Source organism: Equus przewalskii, chromosome 5, assembly GCF_037783145.1.
Source record: "Equus przewalskii isolate Varuska chromosome 5, EquPr2, whole genome shotgun sequence".
NCBI classification, from domain to species: domain Eukaryota; kingdom Metazoa; phylum Chordata; class Mammalia; order Perissodactyla; family Equidae; genus Equus; species Equus przewalskii.
The window spans coordinates 41,339,930-41,363,091 of NC_091835.1; the positions used below are offsets into that span (position 1 = coordinate 41,339,930).

General features: G+C 41.8%; 2 protein-coding genes and 1 pseudogene across 4 annotated transcripts in view; 1 reads left to right on the top strand and 2 right to left on the bottom strand.

Moving 5' to 3' along the window:
• MANSC1 (MANSC domain containing 1) overlaps positions 1–5,453 on the bottom strand; it is a 26,090-nt gene extending 20,637 nt beyond the window's left edge. Inside the window, exon 1 of the mRNA XM_070619127.1 lies at positions 5,334–5,453. The gene's annotated coding sequence lies outside the window, so the exon portion shown is untranslated. The remainder of the gene's footprint in view (positions 1–5,333) is intronic.
• Positions 5,281–23,162, top strand: part of BORCS5 (BLOC-1 related complex subunit 5) — an 83,004-nt gene continuing 65,122 nt past the window's right edge. Inside the window, exons 1-2 of one of the 3 annotated variants that reach the window (XM_070619128.1) lie at positions 5,281–5,521; positions 8,351–8,494. In XM_070619128.1, coding sequence (XP_070475229.1) covers positions 5,281–5,521; positions 8,351–8,494 — 385 coding nt within the window. Of the gene's footprint in view, positions 7,957–8,350; positions 8,495–23,162 lie in introns of all 3 variants that reach the window. The other 2 variants (XM_008513523.2, XM_070619129.1) reach the window with 2 other exon arrangements.
• On the bottom strand, positions 22,389–22,597 carry LOC139083714 (U2 spliceosomal RNA; annotated as a pseudogene).

Here is a 23,162-nt window from a genome sequence, read left to right on the forward strand (position 1 = left end):
TCCCTCTAGTTGTGGCATGTGGGATGCTGCCTCAGCATGGCTTGATGAGCCATGCCATGTCCACGCCCAGGATTTGAACCAGCGAAACCCTGGGCCACTGAAGCAGAGCGTGCAAACTTAACCACTCGGCCACGGGGCTGGCTCCCTGTGTTCAGGTTTTTGTGTGGACATGAGTTTTCAACCATAAGCTAAGTCTTGAAAAATGAAGTTCAGTTAGCTAGATGGAGAGAAAAAAGCTGATTATTCCAGACAGAGAAAACAGCATGACTATTCAGGGAATTTCATCCTGACTGGCACAGAGGTTGCCTGTGTACATACAGGAGCAGAGAGAGGGGCTGGGGTTAGAGCAAGAAGGTTCTCATATGCTGAATTTTAAACTTTATCCTGAAGCCATGGGGAGTTATTTAAGGATTTAATAGGGCAGTAAAAGGTCCAGAGACCTGATTAATATTCCAGAAAATTCTCTATGCCAGCCACATGTAGATGGATTGATGAAGGTGAGGCCAGAGGCCTGTCTTCCAAGAAATGGAATAAGTGAGGGGGCTCTGAGTGGGGCATGGAGATGGAAGAGAAATTAAAGAGAGAGGCTCTTCAGACTTGGTGAGTGGTTGGATGTGGTGGTAAGGGTAAGCCGATTTCTGGCGTGGGAGACTGGATGGATGGAGTGCCAGGCAATATAAAGATATGGGAGAAGCAGCTAGTCTGGAGTGGATAGAGGCATAATGAACTTTTAAAAACTTAAGCCCTGGTTTTATTACTCATTAGCTGTGTGATGAAGAATAAAATCCTTAACCTCTATGTAAAATTAGGAAATTGTTACCTAGTTTATAGGTAGGTCATTCGGGGCCAATATATATGAAAGTTCTTTATAAACTGGAAAGGCTGTTCGATCGTTAGTTATTGGGCATACAGGCCACATAGGTTGCTGTTCATCTGGAAGTGATTTTAAAGGTGCTAAATGGCATCAGTCCCAAATATCTCCTACCTCTAAAGCTCCTCCAGCAGAATCCTTGTATTATAAATGCCCACTTAATTTTCTTGCCACCAGACTGCAAGCGTCTTAGGGATACGGACCGGGTCTTGTTGCCTCTAGCAAGTGCCTGGTACATTACAGGCTACCACTAAACGCTGAGTCACTGAATGAAGGCATTTTATCTTCTGATATCCTTGTTCCGAATAACAGCTTTACCGAGATATAATGCACATACCATACAATTCACCTATTTAGAGTGATCAATTCAGTGGTTTTTAATATATTCACAGAGTTGTACAACCATTACCACAATAAATTTTAGAACATTTTCATCACCCCCAGAAAGAAACCCCCTCACCCTTTAATGCTCACTCCCCATTTCCCCTCCAGTCCCCTCCTCCTCAGCTTTAGGCAACCATTAATCTATTTTTGTCTCTATAGTGCCTCTTCTGCACATTTCACATACATGGAATCTACAATATATGGTGTTTTGTGACAGGCTCTTTTCACATAGCATAATGTTTTCAAGGTTTATCCATGTTGTAATGTGTATTAGTATTTTGTTACTTTTGGGGGGAGACAAATAATATTCTACTATATGGATATACCATATTTCATTTATCCATTCAGCGAAAAAAAAGGGCAACGTAGGAGACTTCAGTTTCCATGCACCACCCCCTCCTCTGTCCCCAACACACAAAGATCAACAATTAGACAAAACAAAAACAAAAACAGCTCAGAGATTGCTCTGGAGTCCACTTAAGAAACTACAGCAACACAGTAGGAAAAAACTCTGAGAATAACTGCATATGAGGAGGAGGAAGACAGCTTCATTTTGCCTGCATTATCTCCTCCCTCAAGCCAGCACTGCTCAGCACCAGGAGGGAACTTCCCAACTAGAAAGCGTTCCTCCCACCAGGAAAGGAAGAGCTGGGAGAGTGACCAGCTTCCCCAGCCTTTCAGGATGCCTCATGAAAGTCCTGCTTCAGTTTCACTCCACCCAGACTGGCAAATCTGAGACGTAAAGATATAGAGAGAGATAGCTAGGAGCGAAGAAGAAAAGCAGGAGCTAACCATAGCAGCCATGCAATGGAAGCGATTGCAGTTTATAGTCACCTGCTCTGCAGCCAAACCCAGCAGCTTTTACCACTGAAGACACCAACAGCTAGCACAACTACCACAGACCCCTTGCATATTTCACTAGATTTTGCCTCACAAGCATTTACATTCACTGACACTGGCCACCTGTGAGTCCCTGCCTGCTCCATGCCATGCCCAACTGGAGCCCAGGAACCACACTGGCAGGCCTCCGCGGCTGTGAAAGTGCAATACGCCAGCCTAGACCCCCATGGCTGATCTCCATCACGTGTGCATGCTTGAGGCTAGCCCCTTAAGCTACGTACTTGCATGCCTCCTACCCGATACCCATAACCAGCCTCCACTGCAGTGCACATGCTCAGGGGGAGACTGTGCAGCCACAGAGAGCACACTGACAGCCAAGGCCCCCACAGCTGCTTGCAGGCCTGGATCAGGCCCTGTCTTCTGTCACTGGCTTGCAGCACCACTACACTCACCTGCGGCTAGCCCCTCCAGCTGTGCACCTGCATACCCCTGTCACTGGCCTCTACTGCTGTGCACCTGTGGTAAGACCCAGTGGCCACAGTAGTGCACACTGACAGCTAGGGCCCCTGCAGCTGCCAGCGAGCACAAAGCTGGCACTGGCCCACTGCATGCCCTGGCCCCCACCACTCCATGTGTGTCTGCAACCAGCCCCTGCCACTACAGAGGAACCTGCAGCTGGCACCCTGAAGCTGAGTATACATACACCATGAGCTCTCGCTACCACTGCTGACTGCCCAAGTTCCTAGCTGCTGCACATCGACATGCCGTAAGGACCCCAACAGCCCTTGAAGACACTGTTGACCTTCCACAGTGCTCACCAAGGACCACATGGTTGTCAATGCTGTGGACCACAGCAGCCTGAGCCAAAGAGACATCATGCCCCCCCCCACCCTTACCAGAACCAGCACCACTACACACCCCCACACTTGCTGCCCTGCACCACTAGACCTAGGGCCACAGCATACTCTAGCGTGCTTCTACCCACAGGTGAAAGTCTCCTGTTTCTGAAGTCAGACCATAAAGTCTGGAGGAGGTGACTGCCACTTTAAATGTGCAGACATCTATGCAAGGCTACAGGAATCATGAAGAATCAGAGAAGCATGGCTCTAGCAAAGAAATATAATAAACTTCCAGTAACTGGGCCCAGAGAAATGGAGATCCAGGATTGCCCAACCAAGATTCAAAATAATTGCTCTAAAGATGTTTGGAGAGCAATAAGAGAACACAGATAGACAATTTAACAATATCAGGAAAATAATACAAGAACAAAATGAGAAGTTCAACAAAGAGATAGAAAACAAAAATGAATGAAACAGAAATTTTGGAGCTGTAGAATACAATGACTGAAGTTAAGAATTCAATAGAGAGCTTCAACAACCGACTTGACGAAGCATAAGACAGAATCGATGAACTGGAAGACAGATCAATTAAAACCATGCAATCAGAGGAGCAAAAAGAAAAAAGAAAGAACAGGAATGAAGAAAGCCTAGAGGACACCATCAACGGAAACAATGCACACATCACTGAAGTCCCAGAATTAACAGAAAAGAGGGAGAAAGGGATAGAAAGCTTGTTTAAAGAAATAATGGCTGAGAAATTCCCAAACATGGGGAGAAATTTGGACATTCAAGTTTATGAAGCTAATAGGTCAACCCAAAATGATTTTCTCTAAGACATAGTACAATAAAACTGTCTAAAATAAAGACAAAGAGAGAATTTTAAAACCAACAAGAGAAAAAAATTTTCTCTCATACATGGGAGCACTCATAAGGCTATCTATCAGTAGATTTCTCAGCAGAGACCTTGAAGGCCAGGAGAAAATGGTATGATATATTTGTCTATTATTCAGCTGATGAACAGAATATTCCTTTTAGAATGAAATGTTCATCCAATGGGAAGCATAAAAAACACAATCACATCAGTATGGACTAGGGTATGAAACACAAAATAAATTTTATTTCATGTGGAAGAGAGGGAACAGGAGCAAGAACATGAGCTATACTCTCTCCTTTTTCCCATCTCTCTCACCCACCCCCAAATAGGGCAGTCTGGAAGAGGAGCCAAGGGCTCTCCAGGAGGGAATGGTCACATTGCTTAGTGGGCACTCCTTGGTCCCATCAGCCTGGCGGCTTATGTAAACCTCAAGACTACAGTCAAACACCACTTCCTAGGAGCCTATTTGATCTCTCAGGCAGTTTTTAGTTCTATCTTCATATTCCCACAGAATACTAAAATTCCTTACATTCATTTGCACTTTTCTCACAGTATTATAATGGTGAGTAGAAGAAAAAGTGTGAGGTTTGAAATCAGACAGTCCTAAATCCTACTTCCACCACTTGTTGCTACCTGATGACCATGAGGGAGTTACCTGTTTGTGGACCTCAGGGTTGTTGTGAAAATTAAATGAGGTAAAATAGTGGAAATGTCTATAATGTAGTAGACTAGAAGTGACTTAATCATTCAGTCAATTTGGCACTCCTTCTGAGATTATATTTACATATATAAAAGCTCAGGGCATTTGCTTGAAATTTCGTGAAGCAAACAATATAAAATGAGTTGCAAAGTTCTGAGAACCCCAGAGCCACTCAGCTCCTTGATGGCATTGCATTACTAGGTCTACATCCTTGACCTGCCAGCACTGGCAGTTTCTGTTTTGCATTACTTGTACTCCTTCCTTACTTTTGCTTGTTTCAGAATGGCTCATGGATAACTGTCAAGGTCCTCAGAAAGTGCTTAGACTGTAGAGGCATCCACTTTCCTTTGAAGATGCACATACACCCTAACAAGTGAATCAGCATTTTCTATTTCTTCATTTTTTTCTCTCAACTCCAGCTCCTTTCTTCACCATCTAATATTTTTTGTACCGTCATCCACTGCCACACACTGAAACAGCAGCTTTGCATCCAAACAGTTGCAGATTCCAATCCTAAATCTATCTAGCTGTCTCTCCATCTGCAAAACAGGGTTTAAAATTTCACAATATATACAAATAGTGATATATGTTATAATATATAATAAAAATAATATAAAATACATAAAATAATTAAAAAAACATAAAAATCATGTTATATGTCAATTACATCTCAATAAAACAAAGTAAAACCAAAAAAACCCATACACACAACAAAAACCCGTTTTGTAAAGTTCTAATGACAGGGATTATAAAGACATGGATTAAGTGCCCAATGGGTGGGTCATGCTTAAAGGGGACGCATCATCACACAGGCAAGGGGCTTACCCCCGGTGCAGTTCTGGCTTTGAGGCGGGCGGGCTCTTTAAGGCTGCGTGGGCCTAGTCGCCTACGCCAGTCTCCCCGCCCTCCCTCGGACCTGGGGTGGGAACTCTCCAACCCGGAACTGACGGCCGCGCGCTGCCGGCGCCGCCAACCCGCGTCCCGGAAGGAGCGAGCCTGCGACGCAGGAGCAAGTGAGTGAGAGCGGCGCCGCCCGCCGGCCGCAGGCGCGGCTGAAGCCGGGCGTACCCCGCCTCCTCGCCTTGGGTTCCCCCAAAGAAGGCGGGCGAGCAGCGTGCAGCCGCTCCGTGCCTCCTTGCGCGTCGGTTCCCGAAATAGGGCCTGCCCACCCCCAGCCGCCCGCGCCCCTCCCGTGGGCTGGGCGCGCCCTCTGCACACAGCGGCCCCGCCGCGGCGCCCAGACTGTGTAGCATCCCTGCCCCGGTCCCCGGCCCCTGCTCTGTCGCCCGCCGCCGGAGCGGTGACCGCCCGTCCCGCCGTTCCTCCGCTGCCGGCACCATGGGCAGCGAGCAGAGCTCCGAGGCCGAGAGCCGACCCAACGATCTGAACTCCTCAGGTCGGTGTCCTAACTCCCACCCTCCTCCAGCCGGCCCTGTCTGCTTGCGGAGGGAGATGCCTCCCGACCTAGTGGGGTCTGGGACCGGCGGCCAGGAACGCACAGAAAGCCCTCACCACGCTTTTTTCTTAAAAAAGGAAAAAATGTCACCATCTGTCCTAGCCTTGAGTCCCCTGATGGAAGTGAGTGCCTGTGACTGCAAGCTAAGTCGGCGTGGGTGCCCATGCGCATTATTTATTTTCGAAACAGCTGTTTCTCCCAGCTACAGCCTCCTCTTTAAAAGACGACCTAATTAATTTTTGGCGTTAGTACTCATGACTGACAGTGAGATTTGGCTCACACAGTGGGTGGATCATAGACAGGACCTCTAAGAAGAGGTTCCTTCTTAAAAACGGATCTTAGAGGTTCTTTTTCAGAAGGGATGTGTGACAGGTGTACAATCGCTTTGAATCCTTGTGTGCAAACGTCTCTAGAAACTGCATTGTCCTCTTAGAAGGTGTCTCGGCTCCTTTTCTAGTATTGTGGAAGTTGGCCAAGATGTTATAGTTGGCCAAAACGATGGATTTTGGTGTTTTCCTGTATTCTCCTTCCTGTCCATATTTTTAAGATCTCTCTCAGCATTTGAGGTAGGAATAGGAGGATTATTGTGCCTGGAGTATAGTGAGCACTCAATAAAGAAAACAGCTGATGCTTAATTAAGGATCATTTGCTGGTTTTTTTTTTTTTTGTTACCCACAAACGCTAGGAGAACTGGGCCTGCTCTGGCTAAACTGTGGGGTTGCTAATCCAAACCGGTTAAATCTGGAGCCCCAAAAGAGCCCCTGGACATAGAACTTCTCTGTTCCTGGTAGGCTGTGTAATTCAAAATGCAGAAGCTGACAGATGTGGGGGTATTCCACACTCAAGTGTGTCCTTCAAGACTAGCTCAGCCCTGCGTTCTAGAGGCTAGATTGGGACAGCTTTTAATGGTGCAGCAGCATTTACCAGTTTTGCTGCATTCTTCCATTTCCTTGGAAGACCCAGAATATGATATCCTTTATACAAATACGGTTGATAATTGGTACTCCTTACTTTCTTGCCTCTATGTCAGGCCTGAAGCATATTTAGGGGGAGGAAGTGTGGCGTCTTTCTGATGTGCTTGCTTACCTGCTAACCAACAGCATGGGCTCTAACCAATGCTATAGCATACTAACCAATACTAACCAACAGCGTAGGTTAGAGTTTGCCTGTTCCCCTGTGCCAAGTGTTTTACATGTGTTTACGTTTAATCCTCAAAGAGAGCGCGTTTTACAGACACGGGCATAGCTAGAGGCGAGCTAGAATCGAGTGAAAGCCATTTTCTTCTGGGGTCTGGGGAAGGAGGAACCACTTAACTAGGAGCAGGAAAGATTTCTGGTTGGGATTTGTAAAAGGTTAGGTAAATTACCAAAAGAGGTTAAGAGAGATTTCTTGAAGAGCCGTAAAAGTAGCAGAGATTCTAAAAGAGTGAATGCCCAGCCTCAGGAGACACTAGCTTCCAGGAGGTGGGGCTGTTCTCTGGCATCCCTGGATCAGTCTTTGGGCCATGACTACGATGAGCCTGCAAATACTACCTTCTCGAGTGTAAAACACTTTAGAGGTTCATTCTTGCCCCAACCAGAAAGATACTTAGGAAGGGGAGGATATCTTGGTCTAGGGAGTCCTTGGTAGTTTGAATCACTTCCTTCCAAATGCATTACATTCTCACAATGGACCTGAAATTGACCCGCCTCTCTAGCAGTCCTACAAATGTATGAATTTTGCCGCAGCCTAGAAGGGACCTGCAGTTTATTTCTGCGCTTCTGGGACTAATGCCTGTGACCTGGAGGGTATGACAGGACTGGTGCCTCACGACAGACCCATCATCTAGGGTTGAGAAGCAGGGGTTTTCCCGTGACTAGGATCTGTTGAACATTCCTGGCTTGCTGTGATAGGGTGGATAGACAGCTTTGCAACCCCACTGTCACAGGGTTGGGCCATGTATGCCAACAACCATAGACCTCCAGTTCCTTTCCCAAGCACTGTTGGCCTTGGGTAAGTCACAGCCGAATTTTGTACCCTCATTTCCTCATTGGTAAAATAGGCACAAGTGTCAGGAGGATCGAAGAAGTAAATATTAAAAACATAATCTGCCTACGTTTTTATGTACTGAATAATAAAATATTTCTAATTACAAAAGCAGTTTCATACATGTTATAGTGTCCTGTAATATTTGAGTTTTTTTAATACTATAGGAAATAAGGAGTAAATATATATATTATATAGAAATAAAATATGTAGAAAATAATTCATCCCCCTAGTCCATCCCCCACTGCAGGGTAACTATAGTTAGCATTTTTGTGTGTAAAATGACTACACTGAAACAGCTTTGATGAGGCATAGGTGGCTAGCTAAGATGCAGCTCCTGAGCTTATAACTTGATTTTCAGTGACCCCTTCTCCAGCTAAGCACAGAGCCAAGATGGATGATATTGTGGTTGTGGCCCAGGGCTCCCAGGCCTCACGGAATGTCAGCAACGATCCCGATGTCATCAAGTTGCAAGAGATTCCAACCTTCCAGCCACTTTTGAAAGGTAAGGCTTGCATTTTGTCTTCTCTGGACTTGCTGGAAAGCTTTGCGTAGCCCTACTTCTCTCTCTCCAGATAGCCATGTCTTACTTTTTCATCTCCTTTAGGTGTTTGCGTAAATAGCATCTTCTTGGGGAAGCCTTTCTTGATTGCCCTATTTAGAAATTGCAACCTTTTTTCCCACCTGGGTTTCTCTCTAGTACTTAATCACCACTGACTTACTGCAGAGTTTACTTATTTGTGTACTGTCTGTATTCTCTGCTAGAATGTGAGCTCCGAGATGGCAGGAACTTTCTGTGTTTTGTGCTCTGTTTTATTCTCAGCACTTGGAATAGAGCCTCAATAAAGTAGAGACTGAACAAGTGAATGAATGAATGAATGATGTTGGAGTTGGCACCTGCCTGTTTTATTTCCAGGGAAAGATTTTCATTCTTTTTTTTTGGTGAGGAAGATTGGCCCTGAGCTAACATCTGTTGTCAGTCTTCCTGTTGTTTTTTTTTTTAAAAGATTTTATTTTTTCCTTTTTCTCCCCAAAGCCCCCCGGTACATAGTTGTATATATTCTTTAGTTGTGGGTCCTTCTAGTTGTGGCATGTGGGATGCTGCCTCAGCATGGCCTGATGAGCGGTGCCATGTCCGCGCCCAGGATCCGAACTGGCGAAACCCTAGACTGCTGCAGCGGAGCACGCGAACTTAACCACTCGGCCATGGGGCCAGCCCCTAAGTCTTCCTCTTTTTGCTTGACACCGCCACAGCATGGCTTGACGAGTGGTGTGTAGGTCCCTGCCTGGGATCTGGGCACACACCTATGGGCCACTGAAGTGCAGTGTGCAAACTTAACTGAGCTGGCCCCAAGATTTTCATTATTTTTTGTGGTCTGGACTACAGTTGACTAGTTCAGATCCATAGAGAAAATCTTTGTGACCACTGGTATACTTGTAATTCATCCTGGCAGCCATTTTGTATGAGAGGAGAGAATGTGTGCAAACCATCAGCCCTCCTGATTTGTGTATATTGCAGTAGTTACCTTGTAATATGAATTTTATTATTCAAGAATTTTACTGTATATTTTTATTAACTTTATATTAATATATGATTTTATTTTATTATTTTCATATCTCCGTTGACTAGTGGTAGTGATTTTCTATTAACTGAATGGGGTTTCTGCTATAAGAATCCCTCTTTCTGTCTCCCTCTCTCCTGAACCTAAGGCCCTGGGTTACTTCCTGGTACACTATAACGTAAAACGTCTTACATCTACATAGCAATTTGTATTAACCCTCCCCTCCGCAGCACACACATCATCCCTTTAATTCTTACGTCATTAAATATGTTTGAATGATTCGTGCCAGATCAGACGGGTGGCAGAGAGGTTGAACTTGAACCTCGTCACCAATGTCAAATCCTATACTAGTTACACTATTCCACACTGTACTTAAAAAACAAAAATAAAACAAATGGTGCTTTATAGATGATCCGTATATCATCTCATTCCTCCCAGCACTTTGTCTGCTTTACAGACGAGGAAATAGAAGCTTTCAGTCTTTTCCCACAGGCCTAAGTCTTAGGCTTTGGTGAACTCTTCTGGCTCTCGCATAGAACAACACTTTACATCCTGTTACCCATCTTACTAGTTTTCATTATTTTGAGAAATAATGTGACTCTCCAAAGACGCCACCATTAATGAAATTTTGCATATCTCCACATATCCTTGTATGGTCAGGTTAAAGGGCAATCAGATGAAATTTCTCTTTAGAAATAGAGGTGGACACCTGTATTCTGTACTCCATCCCTTCTGGAGTCGCACGTGGTATTGCCCACAGTCACAATTTTCATGCCTCTGCTTCCTGTTAGTCGTGTCCTTTCTCCTCCCAAAGTCTTCCAGTCCTAGGTGAGGTCTTCTGTGACAAATTTTTGTCCCCACTTTAGAGAAATACTAAAAACAAGCAAAAACAAAACAACAACAACAAGAAAAACACCAGAACTTTGAGATATATTTAATAATGTTTTGGGATTAGTGTTTCTTTTATAAGCATTTGAAATAATACGTATTTTATGATGATAAGTGGACTAGTGGAGAAACATCTCGGAGAAGGCTTGGTTTAAGGGCAGCTAACCTCAGAGTTAAATCGTCGCTGGGAGCCCTAAAAGTGAGTAATTCTGTAGTGCGGTTAATGCCATGCAGCTGGCCTTGGTCGCACTGATACCTGGATTTTAATGGGGACGTGGCCCCCAGCTAGCTGTGTTGCCCTGGCCTTGTTTTCACTTCTTTGAGCCTTGGTTGTTGAGAACATTGAGAATAGGTGTGGGGGAGGGGAAAGCTGGCGGGGAGCAGATTAGGAGGTGATCTGGGATTTGGCTCGGGAAGGTGGAGAAATTACCTGATGAGAGAGGCATGAAAATAGAAATGGCAACATGTGGCAGTGGCCAGACTGCAGGGAACGCAAAAGGCCAGTGAGCATTTGAGTCAATGCTCTTGTTTCAGTTGTGAAGAAGAAACCTCTTGGACAGTTATTAGAAGAGATAGGCAGTGGGGACAATTGCGTGGAAATAATAATAAATATAATTATAATAATAGTAGCTAATCCCAAATCCCCATAATCTGCATCATAGTTATTATTCTTTCCATTTTACAGGTTAAAACGTTGAGAGCTAAAATTCATTGTATAAAGTCACATGGCTATTAGTGATGGCCATCTCAAGATGGCATCAGAATATTGAGTTTTTAAGTATTTTGTACATAGAATAAGACTAAACTTCCGATTTTAGCAAAGCCCTATAAAAATCTCTAGGCTGCAGGGGCTGGCCCGGAGGTGCGGTGGTTAAGTTTTTGCACTCTGCTATGGCCGCGCCTGGGGTTTGCAGGTTCAGATCCTGGGCATGAACCTAGCACCACTCATCAGGCCACGCTGTGGCAGCATCCCACATAAAAAAAATAGAGGAAGATTGGCATAGATGTTAGCTCAGCGACAATCTTGCTCAAGCAAAAAGAGGAAGATTGGCAAGAGATGTTAGTTCAGGGCCAGTCATCCTCACAAAAAGAAAAAAGGAAAAACTCTAGGCTGTAACAGGAAGCAGGGTGATGGGTGTGAGGTGGTTTGCATTTTGAAGTGCAGCATTTGTTGCAGAGCCTCCTGCTTTGACATTGTTCTGCCAGGTGATTTAAAGCCCTGCTGGGGCCTGCTGGGCTGCTCCAGGGGCCACTCATCACTGTCCCCTTTATACTCTCTTCTCTTCTTTCCCCCTTTCCTGCTTTCAGGATGAGGCTATTTCTCAAAGTAGTAAAAGGGCCACACAGTGAGGGCTGTACCCCCCCAGGTTTGATTTCAGAAAGCTTTTATTCAAGTTAATGACAGTTTATTCTTTCCAAACAATATATTCCAGTATTACACAGAGTTCACTATTGTTCCATAATGTCATATGATGGAATGCTGCCGCTGGTGGGTGATCTGCAGAGGCAGTGGCTGGGCGAGTTTAGGGCTATTTGTATGACTGAGGTAATGTTTGCATTTTTAATAAGCAAGCAGATTCTTTCTTTGGTCTTAACTCTTTTTGGATAAATATACCAGAGTCTAATTTATGCTCCATACTAATGTCAAATATCTGTTCTTTTTTTTTTAGCCAAAAGAATTTCTGTTTTTCATAGCAGTCTCTGAATTAGCAATTTATTTTGAAATATAAAATATTTAGTAGAAAATGAAAAATTGAAAAATTAGAAAGTAGCAGTAAATGGCCACAACAGAACACGAAAGCACAATGTATTTGATGTAATTAGTCAGATTTTCAGGGGTTAAACCAACCCTATAGATTTCTTGCTTAAAATGCAACCACTCATATTTTTTAATGAGTCACACTATTTTGTGTACTTCTATAGAAATGAAATATTCAACAAGAGAAATGCAACATTAATGTTTTATATATAAAGTTATAAAAATACTTATTCTGTTCATGAATGTATGCTTACATATGCCGGACACGCACGCATGCATGGGCGTGCGTGCACATATGACATTCTTTGCAACTGACCTATTTTTGTTACTGACCTTCGTTACAACATTGGATTGTCTTGCTGCGTAAGGAAGGGGCTGTCCTTGTTACCAACAAGGAAGGTCAAACACATATAGTGTAGATGCTTAAGTGATGCTAATAGCTTTGTTGGGAGTTTGTGTTTGGTTGTTAAAAACATAATGTATGGGGCCGGCCCAGTGGCCGAGTTGTTAAGTTTGTGCGCTCTGCTTCGCTGGCCCAGGGTTTCACCAGTTTGGATCCTGGGCGCGGACGTGGCACCGTTCATCAGGCCATGCTGAGGTGGCATCTGACATGCCACAACTAGAAGGACCCACAAGTAAAAATATACAACTATGTACCCTGGGGGCTTTGGGGAGAAAAAGGAAAAATAAAATCCTGAAACAAAATAAAACAAAACAAAAACCATAATATATGTGAAGTAGATTTTCACAGTTGAAAAGAGCCTGGGGCCTTTCTTGTTGGAGCAAAATCTCATGGAACAGCATTGAAGGCTCTCAGATCACATGGAACATTGAGAATGTGTTGAGATTGAAGCTGGGGAAGAATGAATCAATGGAACATGGTGGTAAGAACATGAGGGAGCTACATTTCAAATGAGCAGTTTATTCCTATCTTTCTCACCCACTCATCCATTAGCCAGACAAATAAAATATAGGTAGAAAGTCTTTGCATTTATCAGACACCTGTCTCTGCCACGCTGAGACCTCATCTCTGCTTTGGGAAATGAAGTGCCAAAGGAGGGGTTGAGAGACTGGATGTTAATCAGAGCACGGTCTTCTCTGAAGGGCCTAAAGATGACCCCTGAGCCTAGGGTTGATCCTAAGAGTATGTTTTCCCCAAACACCACGTTTGAAGAGTTGATAGCTTATTGCTGATTGCCTTGCAGGTTTATTTGTGTATGTAATAGCTCTTCAGTTAACCTTTTAAACGTGGCCGTTAGCCAGCAAAGTGTGAGCGTTACTCGGAAGAGTGGGAAGCACCAGGCAAATGATCGCTTTAAACTGGTTGAGTAGGTGAAGCCACTTGGCAAGAGCAGCCCCACTTTTTCCTCACTCCGGTAAATCTCTGTACCTGCCTCCCTTCTTGTTTCTTTTCGGTAAATCTCAGAGAAGAGAGTTTTTTTCAGTTGTACTCCTTTTTCAGTTGTTTCTGTGCCTCTCTGCAACTTCACACTTCTCCATTTCACTTTTTCCTTTATCTGCTGGGACTTTGCATCTGTGCTTTCCTTGTCTCTAACATCTAGCTTAGTGAACCCCTTTCCTCTTGTGCAGACACACGGATCTCCCCATCTTTTAAATAGAAAAGACAAAAATACCGTCTTTTGATTCCATTGTCCCTCCTGGCTACCATGCTTTCTCTTTTCTTATCTCTGCTGCCAAATTTACTGACGACATGGCCACTCTGTACTGTCACTGCATCCTTTCTGTTTCTTCCATTCTCGAAGTTCTGTGGTCAGGTCGAGGTTCTGTGGTCAGGCTCTCATACATCATTTCATTAACATTTGCTTCTTTGGAGGGTTACTAGTGGTTTCTTCTTGTGCCTAAAGTTTTTCTCAGTTCACCTTCTTCTCTTCTTTTCCATGTTTAACATAGATTTCCATCCCACCTATTAAAGCTCCCTTCCTTTAGCTTTACGACTCTTCTCCCCCCGCCCCCCTGCCATATTCTGGTTTTTCTCTCTCACTCAGTAGCCTCTATTCTCTGCACAGCATTGCCTGTGCTCTTTTGGAGTTTTGAAATATATACATCTAGATGATTCTAAGTCTTTATCATCAGCTTCTTGTCCATTTCTCCAAATATGAACTAATCAACACAGCCAGGTGTTGGTACTTTAAATTCAGCCTGCCCCATCTTCCACCTGTGTATATATTAATTTATTCGTTTCATTTATTTATTCCACAGACATTTACAGGACCTTATTTTTTATGGAAGATTAGCCCTGAGCTAACATCTGCTGCCAATCCTCCTCTTTTTGCTGAGGAAGACTGGCCCTGAGCTAACATCTGTGCCCATCTTCCTCTACTTTATATGTGGGACACCTGCCACAGCATGGCATGCCAAGCGGTGCCATGTCCGCACCTGGGATCTGAACCGGTGAACCCTGGGCTGCCAAAGCGGAACGTGTGCACTTAACCGCTGCGCCATCGGGCCGGCCCCAGGATCTTATTTTTGTTAGGTAAATAAGACGCATTCATGTGCACTTGAAAAGAATGTGTTCTACAGTTGTCGGGGATAATGTTTTAGGTCAAGGTGTGGTTGATGGTGTTTAATTAATTAATTAACTAATTCTATCACTTACTGCAAGAGATGTGTTAAAATCTCCAGCTGTGACGTGAAGTTGTCTATTCTTTTTATCCTGTCTGTGTTTTGGAAATCTGTTATTAGGCATGTACACATTATTATATTGACCCTTTTATCATTGTGAAATGTCCTTCATCTATGGTATTATGCCCTATCTTGAAGTCTGTTTTCTCTCATGGTAATAAAGCCACTCCAACTTTGTACACTTACTGTTTGCATGGTATGTCTTTTTCCATTCTTTTATTTATTTATATTTTTATCTATGTCTTTATATTTAAAGTACATCTCTTGTACACAGCGTATAGTTGGGTCTTGCTTCTGTATCTAGCCTGACAGTTTGCCTTTTAATTGGAGTATAAATTGATATGGTTGGATTTAGGTGTACCATTTTGTTCTTCATTTTCTATTTGTGCTGCTTTTGATCCCTTTCATACTCCTTTCCTGACATTTTTGGATCAACTGACTATTTTTTAGTATTCCATTTTACTTTCTCTATTAGCTTTTTTAGTTGTACTCTTTTGCATTATTATTATTATTATTTTCTTCTTCTTCTTCTCCCCAAAGCCCCCCAGTACATAGTTGTATATTCTAGTTGTAGGTCCTTCTGGTTGTGCTGTGTGGGACGCCATCTCAGCGTGGCTTGATGAGTGGTGCCATGTCTTCGCCCAGGATCCGAACTGGTGAAACCCTGGGCTGCTGAAGCAGAGTGTCGAACTTAACCACTCCGCCACGGGGCCGGCCCCTGTATTGTTTTTCAGTGCTTGCTCTAGGGATTGCAATATACATCCTTAACTTATAGTTCACATGGAGTTAATATTGTACCAGTTCACATAAAATGTAAGAACCTTCCAATGGTATGGTTCCACTCCGTCCTCCTTCTCTATGCTAATAGCTCCGTACAGTGCATCTCCGTGTCAGAAATCCCATGTGGTTTTATATATGTATATGTACTGTTTAAACAATCATCTATCTTTGAAAGAAATTAGGAGAAGAAAAAACTGTATATAGAATGTTATCTTTACCCACATGTCTTAATTCCTTCCTGTAGATTCAAGTTCCATTTGATGTCATTTATTTTTAGTCTGCAGAACTTCTTGTAGCATTTCTTGTAGGGCAGGTCAGTTGGAAACCAATTCTTTCTGTTTTTATTTAGGTGAGGATGTCAGTTTTTGTTCAGTTTCGTTATAAAGTTTCTTTCCTTTTTTTGGTAATTACTAAATTTTTAAGGAGACGTTGTGAGACTCTGTGAAATCTCATTTTTCAGCACACTTGCTTCCACCAATTATAATATGCATTGATGTTTCTTGCTTGAATTAAATATACAGAGATGGTTGCCAAATAGTGATTTTCTAACTTTATCATTCGTTCTACATTTATTAGTTTTCATTATACTGTCAGGAAGAGCTTTCTCTTCTCCCTATTTATTTATTCATTTATTTATTTGTCAGCCTGAAACGGTGAATTCTTATTTTATTCAATGTTATAATCTGTGGCAATCATTATTTTCAATCTCAAAATTCTCCAAATTTAGCCAGTTGGCGCACTGTCAATCTAGCTTTCTGTGTCCTTTTGACATATGCTCTTTATTCTTTGAATATGTTTTTATTTCCTGGCGCAATATAATGTTCCCAGTTTATCTTGTTTTTCCCTGGCCTCAGCCCTAGAATCAGGCATTTCTCCAGGAACCTCAGTTCTTTTAGTGGTGAGTGGTATTTAGAAACTGCTCCTAGGCCCTCTCAGTGGATTTAGCAAGGAAATGTGCATATGTATATACATACATACGCAGTCACACATTTACCCATGTATTTATTTCTATATTTACCTGTGTATTGAAAATGAGCTCACACTGGTGTGCTCCATATGTCTTTGATCTATAGGTTTACAGGTTTTCTCAAATACTTTGGACATTATTTCTTCCGATATTTTTCTGTCCCCACCTCTCCCTCTTTCTGGGTCTCCAGTTTCTGTGTTAGACCACTTGATATTTTCTCACAGGTCACTGATGCACCTTTCAAAATTTTTTTTTTTAGTCATTTTCCTTTCTCTCCTCACTTAGGATAATTTTTATTGCTATGTTTCCAGGTTCAGTGGTCTTTTTTACTGTCATGTCTATACTGTCCTTAATCCCATTCAGTGTATTTTTAATTTCAGATAATTGTATTTTTCAGCTTTAGATGTTCCTCTCCTTTTTTTTTTTTTAAAGATTTTATTTTTTTCCTTTTTCTCCCCAAAGCACCCTGGTACATAGTTGTGGGACCTTCTAACTGTGGCATGTGGGACGCTGCCTCAGCGTGGTTTGATGAGCAGTGCCATGTCCGCGCCCAGGATTCGAACCAACGAAACACTGGGCCGCCTGCAGCGGAGTGCGCGAACTTAACCACTTGGCCATGGGGCCAGCCTGATGTTCCTCTCCTTTTTAAAAAAAGTCTTCATTTGGGGCCATCCCAGGGGCACAGTGGTTAAGTTTGCACGTTCCGCTTTGGCGGCCCGGGGTTCGCTGGTTCGGATCCCGGATGCGGACATGGCACACTTGTCAAGCCATGCTGTGGTGGGCATGCCACATATAAAGTAGAGGAAGATGGGCACAGATGTTAACTCAGGGCCAGTCTTCCTCAGCAAAAAGAGGAGGATTGGCAGCAGATGTTAGCTCAGGGCTAATCTTCCTCAAAAAAAATTAATAAATAAAAATTAAAAAAAATTTTTTTAAGTCTTATTTTCTCTGCTTATCATGCTTATGCTTTCCTCTACTTTTTGCACATATAGAGTGTTTTTATAATAACTCATTTGTTTGGTTGGTTGGTTGTTTTTTTGAGGAGGATTAGCTCTGAGCTAACATCTGCCATCAGTCCTCTTTGTTTTTTTTTTGCTGAGGAAGGCTGGAAGGCTGGCCCTGAGCTAACATCCATGCCCATCTTCCTCTACTTTATATGTGGGACACCTGCCACAGCATGACTTGATAAGCGGTGTATAGGTCTGCATCCAGGATCCAAACCAGCAAACCCTGGGCCACTGAAGCGGAGCATGCAAACTTAACTGCTGCACCACTGGGCTGGCCCTATAATAACTCTTTTAACTCTTGTTTGCTAGTCCATCATTGCTAGATCTGATTTTTATTGAATGCGCTTTCTCCTTGTTACAAGTCCTATTTTCCTGCGTCTTTGCATGCCTGGAAATTTTTTATTGTGTGCCAAACATTGTATATCTTATGTTTTTAGGTGCTGGATTTTGCTTTAGTCCTTTAAAGGATATTGTACTTTATTCTGACATACTCTTAGCCCTACATGAGTTTCAGAAAATGTTTGCCTATTGCTTTCCTGTAGTTCTTTCTCCAGCCTTGTGACATTTCTCCTCATAAATGCACAGCTCGTTGTGCAGTGGGGGCTGTTTGTGGGTGCCCTGTGTGGGTCTCCAGAGTGCTCTCTTAGTGAGCTCCCACCTCTCCCATATTTTGCTGGGTAACTTCTGATGCTTTAGACTCCCCAAACTCTGCCCTCTCTCTCTTCCACTCGCTGAGGCCGCTGGGCCCTTTGTGGGTATCCCTCCCTGGTCCGCATCCTGGAAACTGCCTTCTGGGAGTAAGCTGGGGAAACGATAGGGCTGGCTATTTCCTTCTCTCAGGGATCAGAGTCCCGCACTGCCTGTTAGACAGTCTCTCCACAGACTGTTGCAGATATTTTGTCTGGTTTCTAGTTGTTTATGACTGGAAGGCATCATAGCAGTTAATCCTTCATGGGCAGAAGCAAAGAGCCTCCAAAAGATGCTTTTGAATCTGTATTTTTTGTCCCTTACCACTTCTTTCATTTTACTTAAAAGCCTCGTGCCAACAGCCTTTGATTACTGTGTTGATCATTCATTTCTACAGTATGTTGGTAAACACCTGCCAAGCGTGTGTTTCAGACAGTGGAGATGCAAAGAATATAAGACACGGTTGCTGCCCCTTGGGAGTATATAGTTTTGTGAGTGACTTAGACAGGTAAATAACTCGTAAAAATATAGTTGAGTAATACGGGCCAGATGCCCAAAGACTAGGCATGTGTGGAGGAGAGTCATTCCTTTGACCTGGGAATTTGAGGCAGGCTTCACAGAGGAAGAAACGTTTGAGCCAGGCTTTGAGGGCCACACAGAGAGGACCGGGTCATGGAGGGTATTCATGGTTTGAAGTCTTCTATATAAGTAAAAAGATATAATTAAAATGTGCCAGAAGGATTCTTGATCAAAATTGTATCTAGGATGTAAGGCTTTATTTTCTTTTCTTGGTCTAGATATTAAAATTCTGATTTTACTATCAAGCCATGTTAAAATTAACTTCCTGGAATAATTAACTGTCAAATAGTTTATGTACTGATTATTCATTTTTTTGGTTTTTTTTTTAAAGTTTTTAATTTGTGTTATATTATGAATTTAAACAAAATCTACATGGTTTACTTCAGCTGGCATCCAAGGATATAGCTTTCTAAGTAACACTGTTTTCTGCCTGAGCTAGCCAGTGACTCCTGGAATATGACTCAAAAGATAGATGAATGTGTTTCCTTTTAAGGCTCCAGTTTGTCAGTAGTTTCCACGAAGTGACAGCCCAGAAACGTTCTAAGCCTGAATAGTATAAAATTTTGTCAATCATCTTCAATTTTTCTACTTTTCCAAAATCACATATAAAAATTCTTCTATTTTTTTATGTATAGTGACAGATGTTAACTAACTTATTGTGTTGATCATTTTGCAACGTATACAGTTAATCTCATCACTGTATTGTACACCTGAAGCTAATTAATGTTATATGTCAATTGTACCTTAATAAAAAAATCATTCTATTTTTGCAAACATTAGCATTTGAGACTGATATGTTTATTTAGGAAAACTGAGGTTTTACATGTGTTCCCAGAATTTAAAAAAATTCCATTCTTCCTACTCCCCAAATTTTAACTGATTATTGGACAAATTGATTTGATGGTAAGTTTTTAGTATTTGAAATTGGTAATAGGTAAGGTTTTTCACTCCTGGACACAAGTGGAAGTCACATGCTCTTATTAGAATGTGATGTTTCAACTTATTACACCAAATATTCATGTAACCAAATTCATTGGGCTCTTGCTGTTCATTAGATATTGTTAGGCTAGAGATAAAAAACCAAAAAACGTTACTTTTTTCCATGAAGAGCTCACAGTCTAGTGAGGGAAACTATATTGTTAACAGATAAATTATGATTCAACCTGGTAAGTGCTGTAAATAAAGTGTAACTCTTTAGAGAACCTAAAGGATGGGACAACTTATTCTGTCTGAGAGAAGCAGGAAGGTTGACTAGAATCAGAATAACATAGAAGAATTTATATTCATAGTCTTAATAGTAATTATTTCTAACACTTTATTACACAGAAGAAGCCACTTGGGGAAACCTTTTTAAAAATGCTGATTAGGGCCCCAAACTCAGTCCTATTTAGTAGGCTCAGTAGTAAGGCATCCTAATGTTAAACTAGCATTCCAGGTAATTCTGAAATGGGTTCATGGACCACACTTTGGAAAACACTGAGCTAGAAGTTTATGAACTTGAATCCTACTTGAAATTACAGACTGTTAGAGCATTCAACTGAATGAGTCCAGATAGTTTTTAGAGGTGTGGTTATCAAAAGAGTATTTTGGAATATGTTATTAGGTTTTTACTATTTGGGGATGAATTCTATTATTAAAACTATGATTCACATTTAATACCTGTACGTTAAATTTTGGTCTCATTGAGAATTTCATTATTTGTAGAAGAATCTGTTAAATATCACAGGTTTTTGATAGTGTTTAAATAATTTTTTTCTACCAAAATTCAGTTTCACAAAAAGCCAATAAAATGCAAAGTGATATTTTAAGGAATGAGTTTGGAGAGATAATTAATTATTTGCCTTAAATGAGCTGATGAAAAGTTTCTAACATGTTTCTAAACATGTTTACTGACATATGAAAGTGTCAATAAGCAAATATCTGTAAACAAAAAGGTGGTTTTGACTTGCAGTGTTTTTGGAGCAGACATATAACAATCGGGGGTCACTTCTGTTCTTCGTTGAGTCTTTTTAACGAGGGCTTTTCTCTAATGTAGGGTTGAAATATCTTTTATTTCAGTAAATCTTATGATGTATCAAGGTTAATATTTACCAGCTACAAGAGAAGGAAAAATGATAAATCCCAGTGAGAGGAGTTAACAGTTATATAGGCCAAAGATGCATTAAAACATTCTTTACTGCTAATAAATACCATAGTTCTTTCTCATATTTTGCCAATTTTTTTTTCATAAGGTGGCCTCCCTTAATGTAGTTTAATTTACAGCAGTGCTCTTTTAACAGTGCTTTTGCCACTAGATGTCACTAGACTAAAACAATTGGTAAGCTAGTTGAAGCTGCTACAACCTGTGGCAATATTTGCAAAGGCCTTTGGTTAATTAAGTTTACTCTGTACCATCTGGATTTCTCATAAAACCAGGTCACAGCTTGCTTCAAGCACAAGCTGGTTGGAAAATATACATGTTCTGTGACACATTAGTATTCTATAATTAGTTATTTTAGTGCTTATCAGGACAGAAAAGGAAAAAATCTACTGCCACAGGAAACTTTTAGTGACCTTAATTTTTTGGAGAGAAAACTCTGTTTTCAGTCTATCACTATACTCAATTTATTACACCAAAAATTTATCAAGAGTTGGGATTGTGTCTTAATCATCTCTAATTTCTCAGGTCCTAGCACAAAGCTTGGCACTTGGTAAGTATTCGGTGAATGTTATTAAGCATTAGGGTAGTATACTAGATGCCATAGGGCAAAAAAGATAGGCCACGAATCCTCCTCTCAAAAAGTCTCATTTGGGAGACAAGAATCTACAGAAACATAAGCCCACAGCTCAGGGTAGTGTGCATGTACCAAATGAGTACCGTAGTCGTTAAATTCTGTGGGATTTCAGAGGATCGGCAGCTCTTGGGAGCTGGAGGCAGTGATAAGAGGTGTCCTCAAGAACGGGTATTTAGATGAAAAGGGAGGGCAGGTACAAGTGAAGAAAGTAATGCACCAAGGTTCAAGGGTGGAAAATGCAGGCAGCAAAGATTCAGAAAGGTAAGAATTCAAGCGCCATGAATTTAAGGCTTATAGTTGGACTTAATAGTTTTTTAGGGGGGTATGTTAAAAAATATTGGGGTGGAAGAAGAATATATTGGGCAATGCTTTGTAATTTACAGAACACTAGCACTTGAAGAAGGGTGAATTAAAGATGATTACTCTGTGATTTTAAAATGCTTCTGCTCCAAAGTCTATTAAGAACGCCTGTGTTTAAAAGTTATAATGTAGGGGGGCGGCCCCGTGGCTGAGTGGTTAAGTTCACGAGATGCTTCGGTGGCCCAGGGTTTGGATCCTGGGCGTGGACGTGGTACCACTCATCAGGCCATGGTGAGGCGGCGTCCCACATGCCACAACTAGAAGGATCCACAACTGAAAAATACACAGCTATGTACTGGGGGAATTTGGGGGGGTGGGAAAAGCAGGAAAAAAAAAAAGCAGATTGGCAACAATTGTTAGCTCAGGTGCCAATCTTAAAAAAAAAAAAGATATAAATAGAGGGCTTAGCATAGTGCCTGGTACTTAGTAAACCCTCAGTAAATGATGCTTGTTGATAATATTATTAAATCAGAAAAAAATATTAGGGACAGTCCACAAAATAACTGACCACTGTTCTTCATAAGTCAAAGTCATGAAAGACAAGGAATGACTCACGAATGGTCATACTACATTTGATCTTAGCCAAAAGGCCGAGAAGCCATGAAAAGTTGTCATAGATTGGAGGAAACTAAGGAGACATGCAGTGTGGGGTCCTGAATTGGATCCTAGAATGGAAAAGGACATTAGTGGAAAAAATGGTAATTTGAATAAGGTGTGTAGCTTAGTTAATTGTATTGTGCCAATGTTAATTTCCTGGCTTTGATAATTGTACTATGGTTCTGTACTATGTTAATATTAGGGGAAGCTGGTGAAGGACATAGAACCTATCTATACTTTATGCAAATTTTCTGAAAGTTAAATTATTTTAAATATAAAAAGTTTAAAAGTATAATATTGTCTTAGAAAAGATTACAATGCTGTATTTGGACTGTTTTCTCCTGAAAGGGCAGGTGTTAGAAGAAAGGTTTTAGAATCTCCTACATTGTATACTTTTTAGAGTAATCTGCTAGGATGGCTTAAGGCAAGAGTGAGTGCCGTTGAAGACAGGGAAGTCGAACTTCTGAGGACCCTGAGTCCATTTTAACACCTCTATACATATTGTAGTTAATAGATAAATTTCGCCAATGTCCTGGCCTTTAAGGCCACTTGAACTTTGACTCTTCAAAC